We start from the raw sequence: 14168 nt of genomic DNA on the forward strand, positions 1-14168 counted from the left end.
CAGGAAACTTTACTGTATTGTTTCAGTAACAAACCATATGTCCAACTTTGTAAAATAGGTTTACTAACACTCTTAATTGTATATAAAGTAAACTTTTGGCTTGAGAGAACTAGCCATGTATAAGATACATTGTAATGGTTGAAAAATAAAAAACCTTTGAGTAGATACACATTAAATCTTCCAATTCATGGAGTGTGACCTTTTTATGCAGGCTCTTTGTACTACACCATTAAACTTTGGACTATAATTAGTACTTTCAATTTTCTTGCAGTTTAATTAGTCCCTTAACTGAATGAATTCTAGTCAAGTACCATTATTAACTGATACTACTTTATAGGAACACCAAGCCTGGAAATGGATAATAAACATTTCCTAAAGTTTTCTGAGTTCTTATAGGAACATAAAAAAGCTTCAATTCAAGTAGTGACTGAATCAACTATGATCCTCATATTCTCAATATTATTGTACGTACCCACAGCTCATGTGAAATCTTTTACAAGTTTATGCCTTAAGTTCCTTATCAGTACAAAAATCTGATTTTAGCACACATCACAAGACCTAACAAATTTTAAATATTTCTCCCCAAGATTAGGCCACTAAACACAAACCCTTGCATTTTTCAGTACTTGTTGTACACTTATATGTATGTCTTGAACTGTTCCATGAAAGAACTTTTGCATGATCAGGTTCTTGAGATATTTTAAAGATGAAAGACAATTCTCTACAGTTAGTTAAGGAGTTGTACATCTGGCAAATTGTCATTCTAAAAGACATGGTTAAGATAATTCTTTTCCAGCAATGTGTTTTTTAGAGCAATCATAAAGTGAATGCATTAAAATTATATTTTGTCTTCAACTGTGAGCATCAGTAAAATTGATTCATTATCAGTGTCAGAATGTAAAGCACTTGTAAAGAACACTGCATCAAACTGATTTAAGTTATGCTTTAGTCTTTCGAGAACATCAACATGACTGATGGTTTTTACCAAGCATGTGAATGATTTTCAAATTCTATTATGATAATATGGGGGAGGAGTATAACTTACCAATTCACAGAAAATCTTTCCAGAAAAAACAAACAAACAAACAAAATATGAATATATCAGTAACATAAATCCCCAGTTAGAAAATGCCTTAATCTTTTCATGCACTGCATTGTTTTCACATTCAATATTGCTTCAATTTCTTTGCATATTATAAAGTATATGACAAATATACACCAGGAACTTTTCATTTTGAGACATTATTCATGATATGGTAAATGCCACAGCATCAGTAGTAAATGTTTCACACCCAGTGGAGAATGATTAATGTTGCCAAAATAGGTATTGTCTAAGAAGTGTTTTTGTTTTCTTAAAAACTTCTTGATTCTTTCTCCAGTACGAGAACAAACTACATATGTAAACTTTGGTATAAACTGGTGACAATAGTTTATCAACCCCCAATGATTCAAAGATTCTTCAATTTATTCTGATTTACATGCCTTAGCTTTTTGTAACTGTTGGATTACAAGGTAGTTTTATCCCCTCCTTTGAAATATACGGAACATGTATGATTAATAGTTTTGTTTGGATTGGTTCCTTTCATACCAGTAACAGGTGCATTTTCTCAATTCTTTAATTTATTCTTGTCACCCTGATAATTAATTTTGTCAGCTACAAGAAGAACTGTACCATGCACACATATATATAGTGATTGCTCTATCTTCACAGACGATTGCTGTCTCCTTATACTTTGTAGTAAATGGCATTTCTGACTTTCTATCCACAACCTTTCACACAAAAACATGTGTGTGTGTGTGTATTTGTGAAAGATATATTTTGTGAATTTACTGATAAGAGAAAAATATACTTGATTCTCTATCACCACATTGAGCCTTACAATCCAGTTATAGTATATAATTTAAAGGTTAAGGTTTAAATATAAATTATATAAGACAAAGTTAATAAGTCCTTCAATGCAAAGGTTTATTTTGGTGTTTTTGATTTTTTTTTTGTCCTAGGTAGGTATATTAAAATATATGTACATTTTGTCATACAGATTGTTTTGTAAGACATTTTCTTGTTCAACTGTCAACTGAAGATTACAGTGACCTTAGTAAGGTCTCTATATCACTCCCTTTGGCAGTGCTGACCAGTTTTGATTCCACTAGGGAATATCCAGGTTCTTTTGGCCACATTGTAGAGTGACATTTTAACTGCTGCTATCAAGGGTCAGAAGCAATTTCCTACTTAATTATTTTGTTTAACTACTTGCTGAGGATTTACTATGGCTTTATCTTCAAGTATCTCTGCTATATTCATGAAGTGTTCTCTGCAATTTACCCCTTTCAGCTCTGTTATCTTTCTGAAGATCAATATCATCCAGGTATGACATTGCAAATTTATTTGGAAACACACCTCCAGAGGAAGTACTGTATGCCTACTGCCAATCGTTGTTTCACATGACTCCATGAAACCATCATATTTCAAATACTTCATTTACCCATTCCATATTTTTTTTTCTCAAACTACAACTCAATTTTTAGAATATTTTTCATTAAATCAGATTATGCTATAAATTCAAGGCATCACTTCCTATTGCTACTTAATAGAAGGTCTTGTACCATTCCACCAGCTCTACAGAGTTTGTATTCTAGGATTAAAGAGTTCACTCTTTACTGTATCAATTTACATTCAGAGTTATTGCTCTTGCAGCTAATAAAATCCATATATCTGTGCAATATCAGTAGAAAACATTTTGTATGCATGTCTAATTTCCTTGACAGGTTACTTTGATTATAGCTGAAGGGCCATATCTCACCATAATTTAGGGAAAAGGTATTTAGCTACCAAGGGGAGATCAGAGTGAAAGTCTAATATTAAGAATAAAGTTTGTGCTTGTGATATAGTGTGGAGAGACAATTACCAAGAGATTTCTTACATACACTCTTATAGACATATATATAGATGTTTTTTCATGCGTAAATTGAACAAAATTAACATATCTGAACCATGTTTTTGTTCTATCACATCTTCAATGGGTTTAGAACAACTGTTTAATGGTGTAAATTCTATTCATTATGTTTTAAGTGGTCACAATACTGGCTGTTGACACCATTGATCATTTATTAAACATCAAGGTCAGATTTTTAAAGTTTATGAGTAAGAATTTCTGCATGTGCCCACAGGCAGAAATTAGCTTATTTTCTTTAGGATTGGAGTAGAATGGCAAATAATAAAACCATTTATATAACAGTGACGTGTTTATTAATAATATGCTAAGTCGAGCTCACACACACAGGGGCTTCTCAGTTTCTGTCAACCAAATAATTTTCATCGAAGGTCACATAATTTTGATCCAGTTTTAAATGATGGTGCCCTATTTAATACTGCCCGTGTATTTCAGAAATACATGATGAAATGAAATAAGCTGTTGAATGTGTGTGGCGTGAGTGCTATGTAGCTATATGCTTGTGTAGTTACCGGTGACATAAGCATGGTATTATACTTTGGTCGTTATCTCTTTACAATAATTTTCATCGAAGGTTTTATATTTCAAGCAGCTGTAGTTCAATTTTGTTTTTCTTGTTAACAGTTGGTGGAATCTGCTGTTGATGAGATAGATGATATGCTTTGCAATACTGATTTTTACAATAGTATGGTGGAATCATTATTGTTGTCATTTTAATAATAATAATGAAATTATTGTATACAGTGCTCAGGTGCACCACAACTTGTCAAAAGTGCGTATAAAAAATATGCAGTAATGTACAAATGTCTGGAAAGCGAACAGTGTATGAGTCAGATACATGCTTGCATGTGTATGGAGGGGAGAAAATCAGGTGTAGTGTTGGCAGATCTCAGGAAGCATGGAAGTTTTGAAGGATGCAGAGCTCCGACAACTAACAACTGATGCTGGCAGTTTGTTCCATGCTTCAGCAACTCTTAGCGTGAAAAAATGTTTCTGAAAGTCATGGGAGCTGTGCTGTTTTCTGACTTTGTAAACATGTCCACGGGTGTTAGACAGGTGGAGTTTGAAAAGGTGCTCAGAGTTATTGTTAGTAAGATGGTTAATAATTTTATGAGTGTCTGCCAAGTCAGCTGCCAGATAATGTCTACTTTTCCATACATGGGTCAGACAAAATTTGTTTAAACAGATTTTCTAGGGCCTGATGCTCTTCTTGTCATCAACTGTCACATATCTAAACAAAATATTTTTTACCCTAGTTCAGACATTTTTATCATGGATGTTTGCAAACAAATGACACCATTTATATAACAGTGACATGTGTTTATTATTAATATGCTAAGTCAAGCTCACACACACACAGGGCCTTCTCAGTTTCTGTCAACCAAATTCACTCATTGCTTGTGCTTATACCAAATATTATACAATATCATATTTCTCATTTTTGTTGGTGAGCCTATTTTTAACAATACTCAACCTTTCATTACATTATCTCTTTATCTTATCAACTCTAAATAGGTGATGCTAGAGAATTTGGGGTAACATTGTAGTTCAAAACAGTTTCATGGATCAAGGCATGTCTTAAATTATTCAATATAGTTATTCTAAAGTTTTACAGGAGATATTTCTGGTGAAATGCCATCTAGAAAGAAAGATTTGTCTTACCTACAATACATAAATTACTACTTCATTCAGAGTCAAACAGTAGAAAATCCAGTTGGTTATATCATTCACATAGTTAAAAATTTGAACAAATGAAAGTCATGTTTTACAAATTGAAACAAACATTGATATATATTCATTGTATTTTCAAATAATTTCATACATTTTATTTATTCTTTACACTTTATATTTTTAATTTATTCTTATTCTTTGGCACTTCAGATTTTTAAAGATAATAAATTTCATGAGACAAGATTTAGAGTGACAATACATGACAAAAGAAAAAAACAAACATCATTTGTTTCCTAATACACATACTTTTGATGGCAATTAAATAATGATAAAATTGTGACAGCTGTATATCTATAAGCAGACTAATTATCAAAATTAATTCAAAATAAATTAAACTGAAAATGCAACAACACATTATCAGTAATAATTTGATAGACAGGTTTACACACTTATATAAAATATAATAATAATTTACACCACAGTGGCACAAGAGTTTACAATCAGAAAGTGGAAAAGTTACATTTATGAAATTTTGAATATTTTTCAGAAGAGTTTCTCAACGAGTATAGTATATCAAAAGATATAAGTCTATTCTAAAAAGTCATGATTGGGGAAATATTTTCCTCTGAAATAATTCTACTAAAATGTCACAATAACATTATAACAATTACTTTCACACAATTTCTAAGAATTACTATACATTCTAATATAGCATAGTTTCTACAGGTTTCATGTTGTGATAACTTCATTCATTGCCAAAAACAAAAAACAAAAAAAATGTTTTCCAAGGTTATAACAGTGATAGAATTTCACAACTGCACCAATATATAAATGGAACTAGCTAAAACACAAAGAGAATAGTTTAATCATAAATATCACCCGTATAAATATTTTAATATGTCCATGTGAGAATGATATACTGTGTACATCACAGTGGAGTTTACCAAATGTTTACAACAGACAATATGGTATGAGAAAAGTTAAATACACCAGAATATATTTAGTTTTCCATTAAAATGATTTGGCTAAAGATTTCTCAAGTTTATGTCTGTCTCAAAATGTCGGGCAAATGTGTTCAGTCAAGCTGAGTCTCAGTTTTGGTCCTCACATACAAAGATGCTATCTAGTTTTATACTTGTCAAAACTACAGCATTTGATGACTAATTCTGAAAACCTATAGTGATTACTATATTTGACTACAAGGAGACTGTAGTACTGTACTTTTGTTAGTTTGTCATGCCCTTCCAGATAGGTGAGGCTGTTGATGTTCATTCATCTGTAGATTGATGTTATATGGGCCTCCAGTGGGTTGTAGTTCTGAGGCTGAGTGAAGTGTTTAGTAAAGGAGTTCGCTGAGAGATCATCAAAAAGTGCGAGTCTAGCATTTGTATCAACTTTGATAGGTTTAATTGTGTTAGAGGGCTTGTTTCTTTGATTTGTATCTTTGTGCTGTTGAAGGAGACTAGATTGTCATATAAACACATTGAAAGTTGTTTTCAAGAGGCTTGTTCATGGAGGTAGTATATGATTGAGGTGTGGTTTTTAGGATGTACATCAATGTTGCTGAACATAGGAGTGAAGGGTGGAACTGTCGGCAGAAGAAAGGTTGTGTCTATTTTTAAGTGATAGTAAATTTATAATTAATGTACAGGAAGAAAGGTTTGATTGACATAACCACACCTTGAATACACCAGAGTTTATGGAGTGTGAATCTGCACATGTTGCAATTGTCTAACAGGAATCCAAAAATGAAAGACAGATGGAGACCATATTTGGGCAAAGTAACTAGGTTTTTATACTAAACATGGTCAAAAGATTTGCTGATTTCAGATGCGACAATTTTGCTTGCACTAGAGTTATGTAAGAGCAAAACTTCAGTTTATCTGCATCCACAGAAATTATATTGTATTTAATCATCATCTTTGAAAAGCTAGGAGTGATATATTGGCAGTCAGGGAAATTACCCATTTTGAAGAATATGAGACACTTTATTAAATCGGAATAGATTCTGGTAGGTATAGACTAACTGGTTATAACTCAGGAATACACAGATTAAGTGTGATTAAAAGAAAGTTAAAAGTTGTCTTGTTGGGCTGAAGTGATTCAGGAGATTTTTGCACATGATGATTGAATTCATGTGGTTTGGATGAAATTGGAGACATTGGGAAGGAGAGATTGAGAGAGTGTTGTAGAGCATGTGCAGTGTGGAATTGAAGCGAAGAACAAATGACAAAGTGGATGAGCAGCTAACATAAGCTGTCTTGTTTGTGGAATGGTGGGTTGAGGTCAGTAGAGAACACTTTTGTGCAAGGGATCATAAAACTCAGGAAGTGAGAGAGCTTGCAGGCTATGTCATGCACAAAGACACTTCTTTTCTGCGTTTCAGAGGTGGTTGCTACAGTGGATACAAACTTTTATGTTCATGTTGATTACAGGCATTAGTTGCATGAAAGATGTGTTGGCCAGTAGTCAAAATAACTACTTGTTGAAGGTGGTGTTGTTAAAGCTGACAGCATATTAGGTGGATAATGCCCAACTCAGATAAAACAATGAACATTTAAAAATTAGACCGGTATGTTCTCTTTAAAGCAAGATTAAAATACTTTTGCATGCAATTAACTAATCTGGTCTAAAAACATGCTACATAATGTCACAATTGGTTAACAATATTTTTAGTTTAGGCTATGTTTTTCAGAAGAGATAAAAGTTACTTCCTTAATATACTGCAAAAAGGACAGCTAACATGTTGCAACAGATGTTAATGGTCAAATCCCAGCACTTAGCGTAAAATGATTATTCTACTGCATGAACATGCTGGTGAATATTCAAAGTTGTTTTATGTGAAAATGTTTTACCACAGATTTCGCAATGGTATGGTTTTTCCCCTGTGTGGATGCGTTTATGAATAGTTAAAATGATATTTGCAGAGAACGCTTTATTGCAGATGTCACACTGATAGGATTTTTCTCTTGTGTGAATACGTTTGTGAAGAGTCAGATACTCGTTGCGAGAAAATGTTTTACCACAAGTATCACAATGGTATGGTTTCTCACCTGAATGAATATGTTTGTGTCTGATTAAATATCTCTTCTGTGCGAATATTTTCCCACAGACATCACATTGGTGTAGTTTTTCACCAGCATAAAAATGATCGTCAGCTGAATTTTCACCTCCTGCAAAATCTTTACCAGAGGTATCACAATGATAAGAACTTGCAGTGTGGATATGTTTGTGCTTAATTAAATATCTCCCCCGTGCAAACTTTTTACCACATACATCACACTGGTATGGTTTTTCACCTGAGTGAATGTGTTTGTGACGAGTTAAATCTCCACTTTGAGAGAATGCTTTACCACAAACATCACACTCATAAGGTTTTTCCCCTGTATGAATACGTTTGTGACATCTCAAATAATCATTGCGAGAGAATGTTTTGCTACAGATCTCACACTGATATGGTTTCTCTCCCGAATGAATAAGTTTGTGAGAAGTTAAATACCCATTTCGAGTAAAAGCTTTACCACATATATCACAGCGGTATGGTTTTTCCCCTGAGTGAATATGTTTATGCCTAATTAAATATCTCTTCCGCGAAAATATTTTACCACAGATATCACACGGGTGTGGTTTATCTGAGTGAATATTTTTATGAGAGGTTAAATTTTCAATTACAGTGAACTTTTTACCACAGACATCACACTGGAAAGGTTTCTCAATAGTGTGAATACGTTTGTGACGAGATAAATCTCCACTTATAGAGAATGCTTTGCCACAGACATCACAGTGATATGGTTTCTCACCTGTGTGAATATTTCGATGATTGCTTAAATGTCCACTTTGAGAAAATGATTTGTGACAGACTTCACACTGGTATGGTTTCTCATCTGAATGAATACGTTTATGAGAAGTTAAATTTCCACTTGTTGAGAACGATTTACCACAGACATCACATTGGTATGGTTTCTTACCTGTGTGTATTCGCTTATGACATGTCAGATGTCCACTTCCAGAGAATCTTTTACCACAGACATCACATTCATATGGTTTTACCCCAGTATGAATACGTAGATGACGTTTCAAATAATCATTCCGAGAGAACGTTTTAGTACAGATATCACACTGGTACGGTTTCTCCCCAGTGTGAATAAGTTTATGATAAGTTAAATATCCATTTTGGGAGAATGATTTGCCACACACATCACACTGGTATGGCTTCTCATTGACATGAACACGTTTATGAACAGATAATGCTTTAGTTTCAGAAAATAACTCACCACAGATATTGCAACGATAAGGTTTCTCTTCCGTATGAATACGTTTATGGGCTGCAAAACTTTCACTGGAGTAGAATGTCTTACCACAAACGTCACAGCGGCTTGGTTTTATTCCTGAGTGTATTCGTTTGTGACGTTTCAGATTATCATTGCGAGAATATCTTTTACTACAGACATCACAATGGAATGGTTTCTCTATTGAATATGTACATTTATGGCGAGTTAATTTAGAATTGTCTGAGAAGGTTTTACCACAGATGTCACAGTGATATGGTTTTTTTTCATTGTGGATATTCTTGTGATTAGTCAAACTATCAGCATCAGAGAATATGAGTAAACATATGCTGCACGTATAGAATTTCTTTGTTAAACGTAATCGTGGCACTTTAGCTTCAGGTTTTGGTTCATCATTATCTTGACATTTACTTACTGTCTCCTCCATAATGTCTGTTGGTTATCAAATACCAATGTAATTCTTTTTTTTTAAATTTTACAAATTACTTCATGGTTAATAAACAAAAGTCACATGTCTTCTTGAAAATGTCATTCTTCTGTTTTTCATACCCTTCTTTATGAATTCCTTTATGAATGTTTGGTGAGAAATTTCCTGAAATAATATAGCAACATAACATAAGAATCATGAACATTCTTAGTATATCTATCATGCAGTCTAGTCAATTTTAAGAGACAAAATGTAGTCTTGTTAACAGTGTGCTCAGAAATATCACCAAATTGTTTTCTAATTTTTCTTTTATCTTTGACTGCGGCCATGCTAGGGCACTGCCTTGAAGGGTTTAGTTGAATAAACTGACTCCAATATCTTTGGCTGAACTGTTAAGTTATGGAGATATAAAGAAACCATCACTGGTTGGTGAGGGACAGACAAAAACGCACACATAATCATCATCATTGTTTAACGTCCGCTTTCCACACTAGCATGGGTTGGACGATTTGACTGAGGGCTGGTGAACCAGATGGCTGCACCAGGCTCCAATCTTGATCTGGCAGAGTTTCTACAGCTGGATGCCCTTCCTAACGCCAACCACTCTGAGAGTGTAGTGGGTGCATTTTACGTGCCACCGGCACGGGGGCCAGTCAGGCAGTACTGGCAACGACCTCGCTCGAATCATTTTACATGTGCCAGTAAGGCGACACTGGTAAAGATCACGCTTGAATGGTGCCTTTTATGTGCCACCAGCACGGACGCCAGTTAGACGTAGTAGTGTTGTAAATGCCTGCTCGGTTTTTTGTACTGTTCACACGTCCAGGTGATCTGGAAATAACAGTCAACATCACCAACAGATTCATTAAAAAGTTAAGATGGTAACTTGGTTTTATATGAGAATAACACAACCTAAACAAATATCTCATACATCCATCAAACGCTCCAAGGTACAAGTATTTTTCTTTTAACTGTAGATGGTCTATGCACAACCTGCGATGTTGCAAAATGCTTTATTTTGTGATCTTCGTGGTTTATTATGGGGAGATTGTGAGCTCAAGTAGAGCTAGCGTAATCCACGATGAACCAAATGCATAGTTTATAGACTTGTTTCTGTTTCTTTACCTTACGGAAATAATTATATCAAATGATTGGCTGTGTGGTAAGTAGCTTGCTAACCAACCACATGGTTCCGGGTTCAGTCCCACTGCGTGGAATCTTGGGCAAGTGTCTTCTGCTATAGCCCCGGGCCGACCAATGCCTTGTGAGTGGATTTGGTAGACGGAAACTGAAAGAAGCCTGTCGTATATATATATATATGTGTGTCTGTGTTTGTCCCCCTAGCATTGCTTGACAACCGATGCTGGTGTGTTTACGTCCCTGTCACTTAGCGGTTCGGCAAAAGAGACCGATAGAATAAGTACTGGGCTTACAAAGAATAAGTTCCGGGGTCGATTTGCTCGACTAAAGGCGGTGCTCCAGCATGGCCGCAGTCAAATGACTGAAACAAGTAAAAGAGTGAAAAAGAGAGAGTAAGATGAGAGGGAGGCTCTACATGGTCGTTCAGGTTGACAGATATAGCAGTCAAATCTCACTCATATCACAAATTACTACCTTAAGAAATAAAAGGACATGCTGAAAAGAATGTGATCGTTGACTATACTTAAAAAAAATTTTTTTATATATATATTTAGAAATAGGATGGGGAAGTTACGGCTGGGAAGCTTTCAACCATTCTGCTAACTAGGAGCTCAACAACAACTACGAAATAATTTCTGACAATACCATTATACTGCCAGCTCAACTAAGGAGCTGCAAGGTGGGTTGCTTGAAATGAAAATAATAGCAGTCAAATCCCTCTCAAATATTAGCCTGCCACCTTAAAAACGGCAGAGTACTTTGGATAATACTGCAAACAAAAAAATAAAATAATAGGTGGAAAGCCTTTATTGGCAATCTTTCGTCTCCCCTTTATTTTACGTCTGCTCAATCGGGGCTGACATGGGGCTAACAAACAATAGCAAAAGTGTCCCTCAAATAACACTCTACTTTCTTTAAGAAATTACATAACATAACGTAATGACAGATCTACAGAAAGATGGGATGGTCACAGTTGTAATGCATTCGAGCATAAATTTACTTGTACAGGCTTGAACAATAACAATGAAGACCGGAAGTAGCACCATTATCTCCTTCTTCAATGTCATAGTCCTGCACATAATTTAACCAAGCGTTTGAGCCAATGAGGGAGTCTCTGTGTGGTTGCAGACTACTAAAAATAGCAGCAAAACTCACACCTCCCACTGTCTAAAATATACAATGATGATACATAGGTTAATGTAGTCCTACATATACTATGACTGAATTAAAACTGTGATGGTCATGGCTGGAATATCTCCTATCGTAAATCTCCTAGATTAACATTTACCTTGGGTTAAACAAACCAACAAATATTTGCATAATTAACAATGAGGTTAACTAACAATTAGGAAAAATGACATTTCAGTCGCATGAAGTCTCTGATATTGTAAAACTACAACAAACAACGAAATTATAAAATTAACGAGCAATAAGGAAAATATATTTTCAACTAAATTGAAATTTTCATAATTATAATTTTGTCTCAGAATAGACGAAATGTTGAGATAAAATCTAATTTTTTTTTTCTTCTGGAGACAAGCAACTTATGAAAGAATCACCGACACAATAACCTTAAAGATAGTCGAGATATATTTGTACAACAACTTACTGTTTTGTAATCTCTTTCTCGTTCATTTTTGATGTAGATGTGATTGTTGTAGGAAAATGAAGACATTGAACAGAAACAGAAAAGACGTTCATAGCATTAGTGATGGGAAGAACAAACTAAGTGATATACTTGAATAACATACATAACTAATTTACTAACACCACCAGCCTTACTTTCGTAGCTGACTATTCACTAAAAATATGTAAAATGTGTTGAACAAAGGAATTCTCACATGTACATTTAAAGAAGGCGATAATGGTAAAATCTGTGCTTCATCGCAAAATTACTATAAATGGAAGTTGTTTTGATAAAATGGCTTAAATGAGCGCAGGTTGACTCCTGGCAGTGGTAATGGGGTACATGAACCCAGGGAAAAAGTCAAAGAAAACTTTGATAAATGATAAAGTTAATGATTTTTGGCAAACTTTCGGTAAAAATCTATGACGTCATGGGTGGATGTGTGACATTGTCTTTCATATGCTTGACAGAGCTGAACAGTCAAATACACGCATTCCTGACTGACGTCATATACTAATACCGAAATACTGCCTAAAGTTTTGCAATTTTGATTTATTTTATTTTTTCTGTTGTTTTAAGATCTTCAATAAAACGTTTATTTTTCACGTACTGTAATATAAATTGTAAGTTTCATCGGAGGAGGGGCAGACCTTGTATTTGCACATATAGGCTTCTCTTGTTACATACACACATATATACAGTTATATACATATACGCTACTGAATGACAAGGGAACAGGAATTACATAATCAATTTCAGTAGCCTACAGCTGTTTCTGCCGTATGAAGCAGTGCACTAGGAGTCCAGTGCCTGTACAACATCTTATAGTTTCCTCAGAGCTATTAAAACGAAAGGTATGTTTATTTCAGAAAACGATTGAATACATACACACACACATATATAATTAAATAAATGATAAAAGACCAATAATTATGGAATCAACTTCATTTGCTAGCAGTTGTTTCTGCTATAAGCTGCAGTGCACTCAGAGGTGAGTGTTTATGCATCACCTTATGGCTTCCTCAGAGATTCTAAAATGAAATGATCGTTTGATAGTGAAGCATATGTATATTGAGTTCTAACACAAGGTTATTTATATTGCTATGTCAAATATTTGAGTAAAAAAAAATACACAACAGACTGCAGGAAACAGTAACCCTGAGACATCTAATGACAAATGCTGTAGTTCTCAAAATGACTGATACACTCACCCAAATAGTGAAAATCTCTCCTCCCTACTCTTTATTAAGAAGACAAAACAGAGTTTGCACCCATATAATCTTGCTTTGTTTTCTATGATATTGGACAAGATAAAAAGTTTAGACTCTTAATTTTATTAAACATGGTAATTTTTCTATTTCCTCAATTCTCACCGCTCTATGATCAATGAGAAATACTGAACTAAGATCAACATTTTATTGGCTATAGGCACAGCTGTGAGCGTGTGGTAAGAAGCTTGCTTCCCAACCACATGTTTCCGGGTTTGGTCCCACTGCATGGCAACTTGGGCAAATCTTCTAATATAGCCTCAGGCTGACCAAAGCCTTGTGAGTGGATTTGGTGGACAGAAAATGAAAGAAGCCCATTATATATATCATCATCATCATCATCATCATTTAGCGTCCGTTTTCCATGCTAGCATGGGTTGGACGGTTCTACTGGGGTCTGTGAAGCCAGAAGGCTTCATCAGGCCCAGTCAAATCTGGCAGTGTTTCTACGGCTGGATGCCCTTCCTAACGCCAACCACTCCGTGAGTGTAGTGGGTGCTTTTTACGTGCCACCCGCACTGGTGCCAGACAGAGCTGGCAAACGGCCACGAATGGATGGTGCTTTTTATGTGCCACCGGCACGAGGGCCAGGCGAGGCTGGCAACGGACACGAAACGGGGCGGTGCTGGCAACGGTCGCGAAACGGAAAGTTCTCTTACATGCCACCGGCACTGGTAACACATCTGCAATTTCCATTGATCGATTTCGATTCTGATCCTCACTTGCCTCAATGGGTCTTCATATATATATATTTATAATAGGATTAGCTCGTATACGAGTAGGTATATATTTGTA

At 35.0% G+C, this 14168-nt stretch overlaps 1 protein-coding gene across 1 annotated transcript; it reads right to left on the bottom strand.

Annotated features, from left to right (window-relative positions):
• Positions 1-6738: 6738 nt before the first annotated feature.
• LOC115213941 (zinc finger protein 260-like) lies at positions 6739-12268 on the bottom strand. Its single transcript, XM_029782943.2, has 2 exons — positions 12088-12268; positions 6739-9503 (listed from the first exon to the last, which is right to left on the bottom strand). The coding sequence occupies exon 2, from the start codon at positions 9336-9338 to the stop codon at positions 7416-7418; it is 1923 nt and encodes a 640-aa protein (XP_029638803.1). The 5' UTR covers positions 9339-9503; positions 12088-12268; the 3' UTR covers positions 6739-7415.
• Between the last annotated feature and the right edge of the window lie 1900 nt (positions 12269-14168).

The sequence above is a fragment of the Octopus sinensis genome, linkage group LG7, assembly GCF_006345805.1.
Source record: "Octopus sinensis linkage group LG7, ASM634580v1, whole genome shotgun sequence".
Lineage (NCBI taxonomy): Eukaryota > Metazoa > Mollusca > Cephalopoda > Octopoda > Octopodidae > Octopus > Octopus sinensis.